This window comes from Crocodylus siamensis, chromosome 6 (genome assembly GCF_052110815.1).
Source record: "Crocodylus siamensis isolate JL-2025a chromosome 6, ASM5211081v1, whole genome shotgun sequence".
NCBI classification, from domain to species: domain Eukaryota; kingdom Metazoa; phylum Chordata; order Crocodylia; family Crocodylidae; genus Crocodylus; species Crocodylus siamensis.
Genome location: NC_143400.1, coordinates 91,212,350 through 91,231,105, shown reverse-complemented (window position 1 = coordinate 91,231,105; position 18,756 = coordinate 91,212,350). Strand labels below are relative to the sequence as shown.

Sequence of the window (18,756 nt, the reverse complement as noted above, 5' to 3'; positions counted from 1 at the left end):
AAATAAGAACAGAACTGAGTATCAGCAAATCAGCATCTGAATTATTCACAGAGCCTCAGAGTTTCTCTCAATGTAAAGGTTCTTCTCACTCCTAACCAATAGTCCCAAGGTAAGTATCTTACATTAATCTGAGGCTTTAAAATAGTTTTGCACAAATTAAAACATTTGAAGGCTTTGTGAGGTTGAAGTTTTAAAGGAAACAAAGGAAGTGGCCAGGACATTCCTTCTGTGTGTTAAAAGACAGCAGCCAAAAAAGGACTGAATGGTTTCCAGAAAGGCTTGGTTAGCAGTGATGGCTTATTATGCAAATAAAGAATTTGAATCTGAATAATTTTGAAGCTGCTGTATTTTCTCGCATACCACATGCCCTGTCGTTTTTAGAAGGAAGAAGATTGAAAGAAAGATTTTTCCAGAGTCGTGGCTAACTGTCACAAAGTAAGTCCTCTTGGAAATGGTGTGTCCAGGAAGTGTGGTGCCCCAAAAGGCAGTCTGGCTGAGGCAGCAGAAACTTCCTGGTGGGGCAGGACAACACCAAGGCTAGACTCCAGAGGGTTATCACAGGACTATGCCCCTTCTGTGTATTGAGACCACAGAAGTGGCAACCATCTGGGGAGAAGCGGATCAGTGTCCGCAGCTTCTATTCTTCCCTGCTTAAGAAACACAACCCAATTTCAGAGGGCTGATCTGGGGGATCGGTGGGGCAGGAAGAGGTCTGTGTGGCACAAGAGTAAATACAGTATCTTTTCATTTGCTTTAACATGCTTTATAGATTTTTGAGAAAAGAAAAATAAAGAAAAGAAACCACATTAGAACTCAGACTGTGCCGCATAAACCCAGGCTGCCTACAGACATGGAACCCCCCACCCTGTGCTTTAATTTTCAGCTCAGTGCATCCCTACACTGAGTGCAGTGCATGCTCAGAAAATGCATTGCGTTAGTTTGACCTGGCTCACCCAATGTCTGTATGGATCGGGTGCTTCAGCAGGGCTTTTATTCAATAGTTGATTCAATCAGCTATTAGATAAAAGTATCAAAAAGCCTTACCGATGACACAATTCCTCTTCCGCTAAAGAGCTGGCTTCCCCCCGCCATCTGTCAGTGCCCCCAGTGTCCTTTTACACAGAAATCAGAGGCTTGATACCACCTATCACATCACTTTTTCACAGACCTCTATTACTACATTCTGAGAATTTGCACAAGGATACAGATCTTGAATGTTTGCACTTACCAAAGCAAATTCATCCACGTGTAACCTTGTTTTATCTATTTCTCCACTCCTACTGTGAGGAAGGATGGAAGATTCTGCTCCTTTTGTGAATAAGAGCTTGTCTCCTGCAACAAACAAATGAACCGAGAATTAAAAAAATTAAGACTATGCAACAGTTATCAGTTGACTGCAGCTTTAAATGAATTTCAAGTGCTTACCTGAAGGACTCTCCACAATGACACTCATTCGTCTACGATTTGGATCAAACTCCAGAACATGAAGTAATTTATACCTTATTAAAAATGAATAAATATTTTCTTAATAACAAATGCCTGTAGGAAGTTACTGAATTTACTCATATAAGATGATCCTGAATATAAAACAGCTCCCCCCACCAATAAATACATTCTATACAAGGAAAATTCATAAATGTTATCATTTTCCAGGTGCAGAATCTAATTATTGGAAGTTTGCCTTGGGTTTGTCCCCCTTCCTCTGCAAATAAGTCTGAAGGGCCAAGTGACCCCCTTGCCCTCTGCCCCCATAACATCTCCACCCTGCAGCTCCTTCCCTTGCCCCCTTACTGTCAAACTTTGCTCCCCCTGAGCACATGAAAGCAAGGAGCAAATCTGAAAACACTAACTTTGAAATAAATATTCCTATAGTAATTTAGTTCATTCTGCATTGATGCGTTTTACCTTTTTTTTTTTTTTTTTAAACTGGCATGTTTTAGCACAGGCACTCCATAAACATACTTTGAAGTGACACTTTTTTTACCTGCTTTTACACACACACACACACACACACACACACAGAGGGATTTGAACCTGGGTATGTCTGACTTCTCAGTACAGCACTAGCCACACCACAGCAAACCATAAACAAGCCCCTTCCCTGCAACCCCACCCACCGATGTTGCAACCCCATTTGGGATTGCAACCTGCAGTTTGGGAACTGCTGGGTTAGAGTGCTCTGCTAGGAATAAGAAATGAAGATTTAACCCTCCTCTCCACCATTTCCCACAAGGTGCCTATAATGCAGCTTCTCTGGCCTTTAAGGCGAGTACCTTAGCTACTGGGAGGAAAGGATAGGAGTTTGCTCTCAGGCCAAGTACAGTCAGTCAAAAAGCATGAGGCCAAACTGGGTTTCTCACCCCCACTTGGTGGCCTGGGGGTCCCTAAACTTTGTCTGAGGTGGGTGGGGGGGACCACCCCAGGCAGGATGGGGGGAAGGGAGCAGGTTCATGAGCTGCTAGGAAGAGGTGGTGCCAGCAGTGTACCTTACATTTCTGGTGGGGTCGGGGGGTGGAAGTGTCCCTGCCCTGTCCCAAGCCTCAGAACCTGGGACCCTGTGCTGCAGCAGCTCCAGAAGGGGCTTGGAGGATCTCCCCTAACACAGCCAGTGTTGCTTCCTGTGCAGCGGTGGGGCTCCGGTCCTTGGGGAAGGAGGAGTAGCTATGCCCCAGCATCTGGCAGGGGGCAATTCTAGCACAGAGAATGGGCAGAGAGGGGGATTTAGAGGGTCCCTGTGCCAGGCCCAGCTGGCAACCATTTTTTTCCCAGCCCCTGTTCCTGCTCAAGCAGTGAATGCTGCTGGCTGGGCTGGCTCAGCTCAGGCAGGGGAGAGGTGCCTGCTAACACAGCCCCGCACAAGGACCCGCTAACACCCCCAATTACCAAGCTAGAACTGCCCTCTGCAGCTGCACGGGAGGTGGTGCTGGCTGGGTGGGTGTGTGGGTGACGAAATCCTACAAGCCCTTTCTGGAGCCACTGCAGTGCAGGGTCCCAGGTCCTGGGTCTTGGGACAGGGCAGGGACACTCTGTGGCTCCTTTGACCCAGCTGGGAATGTGGGGCATGCTGCTGGCACCACCTCCAGCTCAACAGTTCTCAAGCCTCCCCAACCTTTGTCCTGGCTGGCTGACAGATAGAGAGCTTGGGGGTGGGGGCAAGCGGGGCAACCACTCTGGGCACTGAAGTGAAGGGATGCCAACAGGAGCTGCCAAACTGGGGTGGGGCGTGGGACAGAGCCGCGAGTGGCTCGTTTTAGGGGTGCAGGGATGGGGGAAGGGCGGCTCCCACTGCTGCATGTACTCCTGTGCAAGCATGGGGGGGGCATGTGCCCCCCCGATCTGTGCGTGGGATGAGGGCAGGCTGCTGCTGTGGGCTTTGCCCCGGGCGCCAAGCTTCGTTGCTATGGCACTGGGGCTGGCTAGGTTGCCCCAGTTGAGCAGTGAGCTGAACTGCCTGAGGGGGGGCACAAAGGCAACTGGGATAGGGGTAGACAGTGACCTTGATTCATGAATGGACCTGGCACTGACATTCAATAGCCTGGTCCAATCTAGATCGTGTAAGTCTGATACTACATGGACCCAGGTCTATCTTAGACCAGGATCTACCATTTTGCAGATTGCCTGTGCCCCAAAGTTCTGTTGTGTTACAGGTATAGACTTGTTTCCGATAACCTAGACCAGAAAAAGTGCAATGTCTGTACCTCGCCTCAGTCTTCCCCCTTCTCCATTTCTGAGCCCATGCCTGGTAGTTGTAGACTCCGTTTTCCAAAGCTTCTAAGGTTTTCATGTTTTGGTTGACTCAAGTTTCTAAAGCTGCTTCATATTCACAAGGGATGTCCCTGCATGCTCCAAATGCTACTGTGCATGCCAGTCTGCATATATATGTAACTGTCCATATGCACAGGGGTACTTGGCCAGAAACAGAATTCCAACATATATATATATGACCTTTTCTTGTACTGAAGCAACCAAAAAAATCCATGCAGACAACCATGTCTGGACACTTAGCTGACCAGGAATGGAATAGAATGCCACCCTGTGTGTCTGAGCCACTTCTGAAAATGGAATTTCAGAGCTTTTGAAAATTTGACAATAAGTTTTACTTTCTGAAGGCAACCCTGAAACTGCCTGCCATCAGAAAGACTGTGCTACCTTCTTGAACCAAACTTCTTCTACAGAGAGTCCTAAATTTTAATTTATAAACCTAATTATAAGCAGTCAGGGTTGAAAATGTATTACTTAAACCATGAAATTAATGTGTTAGACAAACCCAAGAAAATAATGATCTGGTATACTGAGGAGGATACAAATCATTTGCATATTCTTTCTCCTTTCTGAAAAATGTGAGACACATGACCAGAAAGTGCATGTGCGACAGCTGCCATGTAGCTCATTAGGACTTTTAGAACTAGAAACATTGTCAGCTGAGTTAAAGAGCCCAAACTCTTCAGATGAGAACTCTGACAAAACTCATGTTCCGTGGATCCGGCACAAAGAAGGACAATTATAAAACACGTAGCCCCTTTTATTAGTATTACATGCAACTGACCTTTGCTAATGAGGAAAAGAAACTGGGTTAACGATGTTGTATTCAAAGGCATCAGAAAAAATTGCCTTTAGGAACTACAGGGGAAGCAGCAATCTCCATGTGGATTTTTTTTTTTTTTTTAATTACGGTGACATCAGTAAGAAGTTTAGAATACTACACTAATTTTAACTGCTAAACAAACTGTCCTGTGAAAAGCAGTGAAGTGGGACACAGAAAAAATACCTTTCTGGTTTTCCAAGGCTTTTAATTTCCATACTTTCTGCACTGGTTCCAGTAAATACAACTCCAACTCTAAATGGGGGAAGATAAAAAGATTGGCTTGACATTTTAGTTAACAAAGGTTCTGTAAAAAAGCAGTTCTTTAAACGCCACAATAGTATTATGTAACTTGAGCAGACAGGTTCTATATTTCTGGAGAGATTTAAAAATATTAGGTCTCCTCTATAGTAAAAATAATACAATGCTGTGTGATGCATAACACAATATCATTTGGTCACTGTTTAAATTTGGAGTAAAAGAAGCTTTAACGTTTTTTAAATATCCACCATTTAATGTATTTTTTTTCCATATGGTACACAGCTACAGTACATCTTATGGTACATTACATGCTTTATCATTCTAAATAGACACCTTATATATACTCCATAACAGTTTTTAATTTACCAAACCTAACTGCCATTCGATTTCTACTAAGTTAGCACCCTCCTAAACATTAGCAAATCACATGCATGACAACTGATACAGATGGTTTCTTTCAGGTTGATCATGCTTTGGAATTCATAACTCCTGCTAATGCAATTTAACTTATTTTTCATAGAACTACTAAAGTTGATGACAATAACAAGCAGAACTTCAATTCTGAGGCTGGTGTGCTATTACTAGAATAAATGCTAAACTATACACTGAGATGCTATTAGAGAGCAAGAGAACAAAATTTAGCCTGCTAGTTATTAAAAGAGTACATCATATCCAAATGGCTCATCATTCCATTTTCGCTTAAAACTGGTGACTGCCTAAAAGGCAGAGAGCGCTGAGAAACAAACTAACCTCCAGTTCCTAGATGTGGGATTACCTGGGATAAGGCATGCCTCTTCATCCCATAGGAATAACCAACACAGGTGCAGACCTTTAATTGTGACAAACCCTTTTTTCCCCTTGTTCCTACCATAGAGATCAATCAATTCAGTACTTTGATTTGAGAAGATATTTACGTTACTGTTTGGGCTACTACTTCCAGCTACTGAAAGGCAGCTTTGCAAGTGGGCTACAAGGTGGCAGCCAGTAATCAGCCGTGGGGCCACGAATCCCTTGTGCAGTTTTTAAGAGGCTTCTGGCCATGTTATGCTTGTTTAAATTAGGACACAATTGTGGCCTTTGAACTTACCGGCTAGCAGCTTCAACTAAAGCTTTTTCATCTGGTGAGGAAGCATAATACTCCAACTGAGATGCTATTCCATTGGCATGCCAAGGACTATCACTCATGCCATCCGTTTGATCTGCACTGATCTGCACCGTATGACACAGACAGACAGCTTTCAAGAAGAGTTCTTCCTCTTTCATCTATAAGAAAAAAAGATATCTAAAAACTACAAGCATTATCAAAACATTCAGAAGCCATACTTCCTAGAATAAAGATGAGCTACTTTACAGTAGCACAATGCAGTCAGTGACACAGTCCAAGCTCTCCAACTGCCCAATGCCTATTAACAGCTGAAAGTGCTTGGTTGGCACAGGTGGTAAGTCATGTAGACAGCAGCCCAGAGGTTGCAAGTTTGAGACCACAGCAGAAGTGTTCGTGGAGTGGCCTGTCAGATTCCAACAAATCTGAGCGTTCTGCTAAATACCTTGTCACAAGGACATAGGAAAGGAACAGCTGAAATAATTCTTTTAGATAACACATTTAATGGAAAGTTTATTTAAACTGAAAAGCTGGTCAGTATGTAATCAGTTCCAAGAAAAACAAACTCTTACAAGACTCTGTCTACTTCCATCCGGACAATCCTCAGTCAGGCCCTCAGGAATTAGTTTGCCATTGATCTCTTGGTATTTGATGCCATTAATAGAGCATTCTCGAAACTGCATCTCATTTTCAGTTAACGTACCAGTTTTATCTGTAAACACATACTCCACCTAGTTAAACAAAGAAAAAATAATTTGGAATCATGTACCCCAATTACAATAAAAATGTCTCCTCATACATCACAACATTTATTCTGTAAATGTTTAGAAAAATTGACTTATGCCATCAAGTCTGATATGCAGACTCCATGTTGCCATTAAGTCTCATATGCAGATCATATCAGAATGAAAATATGCTCAAGGTAGAATCAAGAAAAATAAAAATATCCATCTCCTTAGTGATTAATAATATTTAAAAATTCAAGAAAAGGACTTTTTTCTGTTTACCTGTCCCAATTCCTCATTGAGGTCTGAAGTATTTACTTGTGCTCTCTGGTTTGTTTCTTCATGATAGAGGTCAAGATCCCAGCCAATAAAAAAAGATCCAAGAAATTTCTGCATCTCAACAGTCACATACAGTGAAATAGGTATAATAAAATTGTAAAGTACCAGAAAAGCAAGAAAATCTGAAATAAATCTCAGAATCTATGAGAGAGAAAAAAAGGAAGGAAGGGATTAGAGCGAATAAATGGAATACAGTCACTCAAGTATATTTTAGCACGTACAAAAGATGACAGAGTGATAACACTGGAGGAGACTGAAGTCCCCTATGCACAGAAGAAATACAAACACAAGTAGCAAAAAAATGCAGGCTTCCCCACACTGTCCCAATAATGCTTTAAGACTGATGCAGAGCGAATGCTTTTAGTAATGAGAGGAGTATTCCAGTTCCCAAATCCACTGATCCTTGTCCTCTCTAGCAAGACTGCCAAGGAAGGTGTTAGTTATCACAAACTGCCATTATTTTGCAATACAAGCATTTCTCTTCTAGAAACTGAATTGAAACAACCAACTTGCATTAAAAATACAAACTTCTTTAACAAGTTTTAAATGGTTAACAAAAAACAAACTAAATGCAACTGACAATTGCATCATGTTTGCTTTCATCACAGAAAGGTTTGGCCTTTAAGATGAATGTGATGGGATGACATGACTTAGTAAACGCCTATCCTATTTTCTTCAAAACACTGACAGAACTCCAGAAATTAAGAAAAACACAAGATGGACTACTACAAGCAGCTAGAGATGTTTTAACTAGTATCAGATATTAAAAGGAAATCATTAATGACTACTAACTAATTCTGAAAAAGCAGATTTCAATTCATTTAATGCTATTCAAGATCACAATGCTAAGATAACATTTTTAAATGCTGTAAAACAGAATTTCTGATACATGTTTAGTATTTAAGCTAAACCATTCAAGCAGAAATTATCTTTCAGTTACAACATGAAAAACATTCACATCATATAACATCACACATCTCTATGCATGTGGTGTATCATAACTGAATTAATGTTACGGTTGTAAAAGTATAGTTAAGGTTTGTAAAAGTCATTCCTGATGATGATGATGATAATAATAATTATTCCTGATTTATGACTTCTTCATAAATTCTCTTCCACTTTCTTTCAGCGTAAGAGCAGCAAAAAATAAGCCTTATTGCTTATAAGTACAAGAATCTGGACCCACTGACACGTGCCGGAGGAGGAGCAGGAGGGGCCCAGAGGCTGACCCGTGTTAATGCGGGGCAGAGGACCCGAACTCAGCTAGAAACTCAGCGACTCCTACGATGGTGTCGACACGGAGTGCTGCCAGTGCCCCTGCCCAGGGGGCGCAGCCTTCCCGGGGCTGGTCTGAGGCCTCCACCCAGACGGAGCCCACGGGGGGGCTGGCATCCCCCAACCCCCTGGCCTGTGGGAGCTGCCCAGCAAGGCCTGGGGGGGCAGGGACTGGAGACCCCACACCTGTCCTGCAGGCGCCCGCCTTAGGGCCCTGGAGGCGCGGGTGAGGGAGCTCCAGGAGGCGGTTAGCAGGCTGAGGGGAATCAGGGAGGCAGAGGAGGAAACTGACTGATATTTTCTTTCCCTGCAGGGTTGTACGACCAAGGAGGATGCACCTCAAAATGAGCCCTCCACTGCTAAGTGGCAGACGGTCACCTCCCGTGCCAGGCCTGCTCGAAACATGGCAGTACCAGTTCCTCCAGTCCGGCTGGAGAACAGGTATGAAGCCCTGGCAGCCCAGGAAGAGGATGGAGGAGAGGACAAAACTGGGGAGGAGGCAACTCCACGCTCACCACGTCCCGTGCAAGCTGAAGGAGGTAAGAAGGCCAGGAGGAAGAAGCGTCGTGTGATTGTCATTGGTGACTCCACCCTGAAAGGTACGGAGGCCCCCATCTGTCGCCGGGACCCCTCGGCACACAGGGTATACTGGCTACCTGGAGCGAGGATTCAGGACGTGAAAGGGATGCTCCAAACCGTTATCCAGCCCACTGATTATTACCCCATGGTCCTAGTCCATGTGGGCACTAACGATGCGGCCAGGAGGAGCCCTGATCGCCTGATGGAGGATTACCACGCTCTGGGGTGCGTGCTGCAGGAGATGGGTGCGCAGGTGGTTTTCTCTTCTATCCTGCCAGTGAGTGGACAAGGCAGACGGCATGAAACGTGCATCGCGGAGACCAACTGGCGGCTACAGGAATGGTGCTTCGAGGAGGGCTTTGGCTTCCTCAGCCACGACCGGCACATCACGATGAGAGACATGCTGGGATAGGATGGGCTCCACCTTTCCCCTAAAGGTGGGGGTGTGTTGTCTTCTAGGTTGGCGGACCTCCTCCGCCGGGCTTTAAACTAGGCTCGTCGGGGGAAGGGAATGATGAGGGCGGAGGAAACATCAGACTGCCAGACCAAACAGCACCCACAACTACAGCCCAGCCCAGACCGACGAGAGAAGCAATCAAACAGGTAAGACGGAGGGGCCAGGGTAATGCTGGGACTAGGGGGTCAGAACACACACCCACAGGCGGCCTCAAATGCCTCTACACAAACGCTCATAGTATGGGCAACAAGCAGGAGGAACTCACCCTCCTGCCGGCTGACACCAGCCCGGACATAGTGGGGATTACGGAAACGTGGTGGGACGAAACGCATGATTGGGCGGTGAATGTCAAGGGCTATAGGCTGTGCAGGAGGGACAGGATAGGAAAGAGAGGTGGGGGCGTGGCACTCTATATTAAGGAGGAATGCACATCCTCGTCAATTAGCAAGGAGCCAGGGGAGGGGCACTCTGAAGTGCTTTGGGTTAGAGTACAAGGCAGTCGAGGGGAAAGGGACTTCATGGTGGGAGTCTACTACAGACCTCCCAACCAGGGAGAAGAGCTTGACCAGGAACTCTTGGGTCAGCTCACAGAGGTAGTGAAGGCTAAGGATGTGGTGGTAGTCATGGGGGACCTGAACTTCCCGGACATCTGCTGGGAAGAGCAGTCAGCCAGGTCTGAACTCTCACGTCCGTTCTTGGCCAGAGTGCAGGACCTCCATCTAACCCAGGAGGTGCACAGCCCCACCAGGGGAGACGCCTTGTTGGACCTGGTGCTGGCCACGGGTGATGACCTGGTGACGGGGCTGCGGGTGCTTGACCACCTGGGCGACAGTGATCATCGCCTGCTGGAATTCAACATCCAGCGCAAGGTGGTAAAGGCATGCAGTAAGGCAGCAGCCCTAGATTTTAGGAGGGCAGACTTCAACAAGCTAAGGAGGATAGTTGGAGAAGCGCTGAGGTCCCGGAGGGGAGGGGAGCCAGGTGTCCAAGGGGAGTGGTCGCTCCTTAAGGAGACGATCCCCAAGCCCAAAGGAAGGTAATCCCAACCAGGATCAAAGGGAGCAGGAGAGCACACAAGCCTCTGTGGCTCACCAAAAGCATCCGGGAATGTCTCCTTGCTAAAAAGGAGGCTTACGCCCAATGGAAAGAAGGGGTCATCACCAGGGGGGACTATTCTGTAGCTGCTTGGGGATGTAGGGGGGTAGTTAGGAAGGCCAAGGCAATGATGGAACTGGGACTAGCTTCCCAGATTAAGGACAATAAGAAGTCCTTTTTTAAATACATAGGGGGTAAAAAGAAGGTCCCGGGTAATGTGGGGCCCTTGCAGAACACCATGGGAAACTTGGTCATCACACCAGACGGCAAAGCTAACTTGTTTAACGATTTCTTTGCCTACGTCTTCCTAGGTAGGGACCAGAACAGCCACCTCCCTGCTGGGCCCTCCTCGGGCCCCGGGGGAGGCACACCTGGGCCACGGGTTAGCGAGGATTTAGTTAGGGAGCTTCTGGAGGGGTTGGACGTATTCAAGTCAGCTGGTCCAGATGATCTCCACCCTAGAGTTCTAAAGGAACTGGCCGAGGTCATCGCGAGTCCCCTGGCACGGCTTTACAAGCACTTGTGGTGCTCTGGTGAGGTACTGGAGGACTGGAAGAGGGCCAACGTGGTCCCCATCTTCAAAAAGGCAGGAAGGACGACCCGGGAAACTATAGGCCAGTTAGTCTTACCTCGATCCTAGGCAAGCTGTTTGAGAAAATTATGCTGGCACACATCCAGGAGAGGCCAGCAGGGGACTGCATGCTTAGGGGCAACCAACACGGGTTCATCAGTGGCAGGTCCTGTCAGACCAACCTGGTGGCCTTTTACAATCAGATCACCAGATCATTAGATGCAGGGGTAGCAGTGGATATAATCTTCCTGGACTTCCGGAAGGCTTTCGACACTGTCTCTCACCCCGTTCTCATTAAGAAACTGGGGGGCTGTGGTGTAGACACCCACACAGTCAAATGGGTCACCAACTGGCTGGTGGGCCGCACCCAGAGGGTGGTAGTGGATGGGTCCTTCTCAACCTGGAAGGATGTGGGCAGTGAGGTCCCCCAGGGCTCGGTCCTCGGGCCCGCACTGTTCAACATCTTCATCAGCGATTTGGATGAGGGGGTAAAAAGCACCTGTTCAAATTTGCTGATGACACTAAGATGTTGGGGGACGGCACACTGGAAGGATGCAACGGGCTACAATCAGACCTAGACAGGTTACAAGGGTGGGCGGATGAGAATAGGATGGGTTTCAACACAGACAAGTGCAAGGTGATGCACCTGGGGAGGAACAACCGGCACCATACCTACAGGATAGGGAACTCCCCTCTTGTCAGCATGGAGGCGGAAAAGGATCTGGGGGTCATCACTGACTCCAAGATGAACATGGGCCGGCAGTGTGGGGAGGCAGTCAGGAAGGCCAACTGCACCTTGGCATGCATCCACAGATGCATCTCGAGCAGGTCCAAGGAGGTGATCCTCCCCCTCTATGCGGCACTGGTCAGGCCACAGCTGGAGTACTGCATCCAGTTCTGGGCGCCGCACTTCAAGAGGGATGTTGACAGCATGGAGAGGGTCCAGAGGAGGCCCACTCGTATGATCAGGGGACAACAGGGCAGGCCCTATGAGGAGAGGCTATGGGACCTGAACCTGTTCAGCCTCCAAAAGAGAAGGCTGAGGGGGGATCTTATGGCCTGTTATAAACTAGTCAGGGGGGATCAGCAGGCATTGGGGGAGTCACTGTTTCCCCAGGCACTGCCAGGAGTGACCAGGAATAATGGTCACAAGCTGGCAGAGGGTAGGTTTAGGTTAGATATCAGGAGGCGCTACTTCACGGTCAGGGCAGCTAGGGTCTGGAACCAACTTGCAAGAGAAGTGGTGCAGGCTCATACACTGGGGGTGTTTAAGAGAAGGTTAGATGAACATCTTGCTGGGGTCGTTTGACCCCAGTATTCTTTCCTGCCATGGGTCGGACTAGATGATCTGCTCAGGTCCCTTCCAAACCTAGAAACTATGAAATCATTAGTATTGTAATGTTAAGGCAAGCATGCACTCGAGGCCTCTCCAACAACGCTGGCTGCAGCTGTAGGGCTCAAGCTCAGACGGCTGACCACATCATCTACAAATTTCTTTAAAGGTCCTCCTTTGGGTGCCAAAGGTCTTATTGACATTGACCTTTCTACCTGTTGCTGGCTTTCTGGCCCTCATGCTTCCGATATACGAGTGTGGTGACGCTTGCTTCATCATCATCATCATCATCATCATCAGGAGCAGCAGCAGCATCCACTTGCCACTACTTTAGAGTCTAGGGGTACACTTGCAAACCATGCTCACTTGAGTGGGAATGTGTGATTTGTGGCACCTCAAAGCCTTTCAGGGGTGCCACAAAATGCACGCAGTGCATGTGGATCTGTTTGCTGTGCTGGATATTTGCAGCATGACAGCAAAATTAGATACTGGGAAATCCTGGTATCTAAAACAACCATGTGGAAAAAAGCAGTGTGGCGCACGTGCCTGCAGCATGCACCGCCAGAAACCAGAGCCACGCTCTGGCTGCTAGGCAGGCTTTGCATGCCCAGATCACCACCTCTGCAGCTCTAGGACTCCAGGTACGGTTGCTGGGGCCAACCAGGTGCCTACCTGAAATGGGGCAATCTGCTGCCCCAGAGAAACGCACATTCCTGCTTGTGGGGACATACCCTCATGGACTAATTAAACACCCAACTTATCTTTGTGCTCTTGAAAATCCACTCCCACCTCCCTTTTTACAGACTTCTTTAACAAGTCTTAAATTATAAAGACAAAACAAACTAAATGCGACTGATACAGCATAACATTTGCTTTCAGAGAAAGGTTTGGCCTTTAAGATGTAAGTGATGGAGAGGGAAGTTAACCAAGTGGGAAGCAGGAGCTCCCTAAAACAAATTTAACATGCAAGAAAAAAAATGACTTCCTTTATAAAAAATAAAACTGAATAATCCTTAGGAATATATACTATAAAATCATGTGGAATATAACCACAAAGAATTCGTTGAAGCTCTAAAGAAAAGGTGGTGGGTGAGAGAACTCTGGCAACATTTTCAAAGCAGTCAAATTATAGGCAAGGGGAAATGATCTGAGTGATTCCATCACTACAAAATACTCCAAAATAAACACTAAAATTACATATTGAAAGACTGTGGGGGAAAAAAGCAATCCCAAGCCCATTTTTATTTTAATAAAAGTATAAATAACAAACTCTCACACATTAATTTTACATGCAAAGACTCATGAATGTATCTGAAATGGAATGGGAACTCTAAAGGCATAACAAAGTTCAGGTTCTCCCACTTTGGAAATAGGATCTGAAGGAGTAAGACTGAACCAGGACTCATCCAGAGAGGGTGTGTTAAAAAGTTATACAATTTGCAATGGTAGCTACACAGAATTGTGTGTTTGCCATATAGCAAATCAAGAATGGAAGTATTCTAAATTTCATACTTCAATGATATCAGTCAGTTTATTTAACGCGTTTCAAACTAAAGTTTTATACAACTACCCATTACCTTGCTGCTGTTTCTTTCATGTTCAGTCTTCTGATTGTACCAAGGCTCATTCCATTTCTCTTCAGCTTGCCAAGCATATTTTAAAATTGTACTCAGGATGGCTTCAAAAAGGAGGATTATTAAATAGATAATCAAAAATGAATTCATAGACCTAGGACACAAAAATAATATTTCAGTGTATTCTGCTCTTCTTTTTGTTTAAGGCCTGAAACACATTGTTAACATACAGGTGGCTGATAAAATCTTTTGCTGGCAAATGTTTTAAATAGAGTCCCACTTCTAAACAACTGAAAAGTTTCTGTGTGACAAGTGGGAGCAATATTATTAGTGAACAAGGAAGAAATACTGTTTTTGACTAGTATATACTGATTTATATCTGTTTGAATAATAGATTAAGGTACAAGAATGTCTCAAAATCTGCCTTCTGGACGTTGTTCAAAGTGTTGAGGACTAACTTTCATCATCTTTCCCCCAGGAACTCCCTTTACCTGCAACGCAAGTTGAGGATGCACTCTTCCCTCCCAGAGAATGAAAGATAACCTATGCTAATTTACTCCACAAACTATGCAAGTTAGCAGAACAAATGACATACAGTAAATCCCCACCCTCACCTATTTCACTGGTGAACACTTGAGGGTCTTGTTGCCCGTTACTTTTAGGTGACTCCTGGAGCTCTTAACTCCTGGACTGTCTACATGTCAACACCTTTAAATGCCTTAAAGCAGGCGTTATGAAGCTCAACGTTATGCCATTCCAGGGCAGGATTATCTGTGACCTGCACAACCCTGCTCCTGTTCCATTAATGTGTGGCCACTTCCCACAGATGTGTCAGCCTAGTGTAAGTCCTTCAGTATCCCAGGATGCAGTGGCCTCTCCTCCATCCCCGTTCTGTTTGTGCTCTAAGCTCCCCCCACAGATCAGACTGCCACCACGTGGGCACTGTGTGGCAGAGCTGATCCCCCTCTTCCCCCACCACCATCTTCATCGCTGAGGGCTGCTCTCGGCACTGGCTGAAAGGTGACTGCAGCACCTTGCATTTTGCCTGCCAGGCTTCCTGCAGCCCCCACAATCCCCAGCTCCCATAAAAATTCCTATCTGCCCAGCATCCTCCACAGCCCTTCCTGTCCCTCCCTTTGCTCAGTGCTGACCCAGCCATCTCCTAGCTGGAGACTCCAAGACACACAGCCCAGAGGTTTTAATGAGAGCTCATCCGAGCCACATGTACCTGGTGACTGCCAGTGTAACCGTTCCCAACCCTTCCTAAGCCCACCTCGCCCTCCCTCATTCTGCTGAATGCCACCTGTTCTGCTCAGGGACAGGACAAGGGGCTATTTTTGCTCAACTTCCCACTCTCAGCCAGTGGCCTTGGAAAGCATCAGAAATGCTTATCCTGGCCAAGAGGCTGAGGTATGTGGCCAAAGCAGGCAGCACTGCAGATTCTTCACAGAGCAAGTCAGGCTCAGGAAACCCCTGCACGTCCCCCAAACTGCGATTTGCTAAGAGGAGGAAAATGCTCCCCTCTCCCTGCCTTCTTGCCTCTAGAGATGGAGTGTGAGAGATATAGAGAGGTCCAGAGTCATACTAGCTGATGGAAGTAAGACAGTCATGAAACTTTCCACCTATAGCTCCTAGTCCTGCCTCGTGCCCACAGCCCGGATCCACTCACAGCCACCCCAGACCAGCAGCTTCCCTGGCAACAGGCTGCCGTGAACTCTGCAGCAGCCACACCAAATGTGGATCGGTGCGTGGAGCAGGGTGCTGCTGGAGCTGTGGGGATGGAGCTCTTTACCTATCAGAAGAGGTAAGGAGCGAGCCGCACACTTAAGCACGGAGAATCATAAAGAAGTAGGGCTGGAAGGGACCTCTCTGCACAACAGGCCTGTAGTGACAAGTCACAGCTGTGCAGGTAGGGGAAAGTCAGAAGGTTTCTAGACTAAAGTTATGATGGCTTGAAACCCCAAACTAGCACTAAGCCGATCAAAATTTGGGCGGCTCAAAGTACAATGTGTAACAAGGCCCCGGGTAATTTGTTTGAGAACCCAGTGCTGGAATCTAATTCAATTCAAGTCACTCCCCTTTCTCCACCTGAAAGGATAACACCCTGTCCTTTCAAGTATTGACAGGCAGTTCTGAGAGTCACCTTTCAACCCAGTCAACAAGCACTAAAACCAGACTGACCAGCAGTGTAAGGAAAAGGGTAAGCAAGCAGTCGGAAAGATTATTGTAACTCCCGTGCACCCGACATACAACCTTGTGTCTGGGGTCAAAGGACAGTTAACCTTGTGGCTGTATAAGAACATCGGGGCATCTTAGTTTTCTTATCAAGTTAAACAGATACAAGACATTACCACCAACTTAATTTGTCTTTTAAAAAACATTCAGTGAATTCCATTTAGAGACCTATGTCACAACAGCATATTTAACAGCCTGTTACATTGGAACCACAGCAAGTCAAGAATTCAAAACATAAGCTCCTTCATGGCAAACAGCAATTTCCAGTATCTGCAGATAGTTAGTGCTACACATAAGGAAAGATTTTTATATGTAAACTTTGTTTTATTTTCACTATACAAAACAAAATTAAAAAACATCCAATATGGAGACAACAAGAGGAGAGAAATCATCATTCAAGCCACAGGAAAAAAACAAAAAACAAAACTTCAACAGAGCCCCTCCCCTTTAAGGACAGGGTATAATCTCCCAGCAAAGGATATATCAAGAGCACAACGAAGGCCGGGGCTACTGTAGGGTACTACCTCTGAACACCTGGTAAAATATGTCCTTGAACAAACTCACTCTGTCTTCTCTAAGTTACTGAAATAGCGTTCATAAACAGTAGGTAGACTGCCTGAGGACATTTTACAACCAGGCAGTGCCCAGGAGTTAAAAATACTGGCTCAATTTTATTATTCTAATCCTTACTTAAAAGGACAGAATAGACAAACTGTACAGATAACCCATATTAACAAATAAGTTTTAGCTGCATTTCCAGCAGGCTACAGAAGGTCTAGCATTCACAGTATTTTCCTTTGTCTATATCCAAGGAACTCACAAAAACATGAATGATTTACTGCAAGTGAAACTAAGGTAAGATATTACAAATAAGGAGGACGCTATGAAACGCACGTACTTCTCTACCGCTGATCGTTTCTGAGATTTACTCTTGTAATTTAATGCCATCTTCGTCTCCATACCTGTATACACTGCAACACCTGAAAAAAACAGAACCATACTTTAGTTCCTGTCTGGGTACAGCTTGGGAGTTTTCTACATGTGCCAAATGAGGGGTAGTGCTATTTTTATGTGCTCTGACACTATAATGAAGCAGTAAGATGACTTTTCAGCAGCATTCAGTAATGACACAGTAACATTTCAGAAGCAATTTTAACACCTATTATCATTGGTCAGTATTGTTTTTTGCTGTTCCATTTATAGGTTTAGAGGTCAGAATATCAATCTCCAAAACAAGGTCTCAAATGCAGGATATGACAGCAGTATCCATGTTACTTTTCTATTAGATTCCTGTTACTTCTTTATTAAAAACTGCTTGAAAAATGTTCTCCCAGGGAAACAACGGAAATCTGGTACCCCACAAGGTTCCCCATGGATACCCTTCCTTCTATTCACCATTATATCCTCCAGAGGTAACATTTTAGGGATCATTTAAATCCCTTCAGTGCAAGATGAAAAATTAGGTAAAATGCATCATCATGTTTCAGGCAGAGAAGAGCGTTAAAATACTTAGATGTCTACAAACCAAAAATCTCTTTGGTGTTTTTTAATCTTGCTCCTCGTAGTAAGAGACTTTCAGGGCCAAGAGGTCTAAAAAATAAAATAGATACATCAATGTTTAAAACAATGCAAAATACTGAATAGCAATTTCTGATGTCCAGGATACCACCACACACTGAGTTTGTCTGTCTAAATCATCTTATATCAGCTAAAAATAGTTTTGGGGAAAAATAAACCTGTAATAATTAGCAAGGTTCATTTAAGGTAAAAGAAATATGTTCTAGCCCAGTGTGCACACTGTCTTTGGAGTCTGTCAAAATGCTTAATCTGAAATCAAACAAAAAGATGAATTTCCTTATTTTGCCTAAAGTGGTTTAAAAAGATGTTAAAATGAAAAGAAAGGAAGGCAGGGAAACTTCCACAGAAAGGTGGTCATATTAAATGTGGATGGGGGTGGACATTGAAAACACTGTAATGCTCACTTAGCATCTTTTTTTCTTTTATTTTCCAGTAAGTACCAGCAGAAATAGCTGAGTAGGACTATATCAGTAAAAATTCTTATACTGCCAGCTGCCAGTTTTTATCATAATCACTATAATAGCACATGCAAATTACTTGCATGAGACTGAGATACTTCCTTTAAAAAAAAAAAATGACAAACACTATAAATTACTACAAGAAAGAATGCAATTGAAACTTGAGTAAAAATCCTTGTAATTTTTTTTTAGAATCTGTCAAGTTATAATAAAATTCACAGAAGTAGAATATTTGCACAAGAAGAGTCTCGTCTATTAAGAGACTCTGACCATATTCCTGAACTCAAAATGGTTTTCTAAATCATGAAAGCCAATTTAGCTAGTTCAGACTAAAAGAACGCAAATCAGTGCAGTATATATTTAACTGGCTTCTCTCTGATGACCAATAGACACAACACCACCAACTTTATAGAATTTAAAAAGTTAAAGGACAATGAAAGTATGCATTTACTGAAAGAGTTTTGTTAGTCTCCTGCAGGATATACCAATAGTTTACACTGAATTTAATAAGACCTGTGGCTGCACATTCTCTAGGAAGTTAGTTGGTCAAGTCTGCAATAAGCACTGGAAGGTAAAGTACTATCCTCTTAAT

The 18,756-nt window shown here is 45.0% G+C and overlaps 1 protein-coding gene across 3 annotated transcripts in view; it reads right to left on the bottom strand.

Annotated features, from left to right (window-relative positions):
• The window catches only part of ATP11B (ATPase phospholipid transporting 11B (putative)), a 114,821-nt gene that overhangs the window by 47,426 nt on the left and 48,639 nt on the right, over positions 1-18,756 (bottom strand). For all 3 annotated transcript variants that reach the window (XM_090056325.1, XM_090056323.1, XM_090056324.1), the window contains exons 9-17: positions 17,654-17,718; positions 17,027-17,108; positions 13,897-14,047; positions 6,953-7,150; positions 6,518-6,676; positions 5,931-6,106; positions 4,769-4,837; positions 1,426-1,499; positions 1,229-1,332 (exon numbers count right to left, since the gene is read on the bottom strand). In XM_090056325.1, the coding sequence (XP_089912451.1) occupies positions 1,229-1,332; positions 1,426-1,499; positions 4,769-4,837; positions 5,931-6,106; positions 6,518-6,676; positions 6,953-7,150; positions 13,897-14,047; positions 17,027-17,108; positions 17,654-17,718 (1,078 nt within the window). The remainder of the gene's footprint in view (positions 1-1,228; positions 1,333-1,425; positions 1,500-4,768; positions 4,838-5,930; positions 6,107-6,517; positions 6,677-6,952; positions 7,151-13,896; positions 14,048-17,026; positions 17,109-17,653; positions 17,719-18,756) is intronic.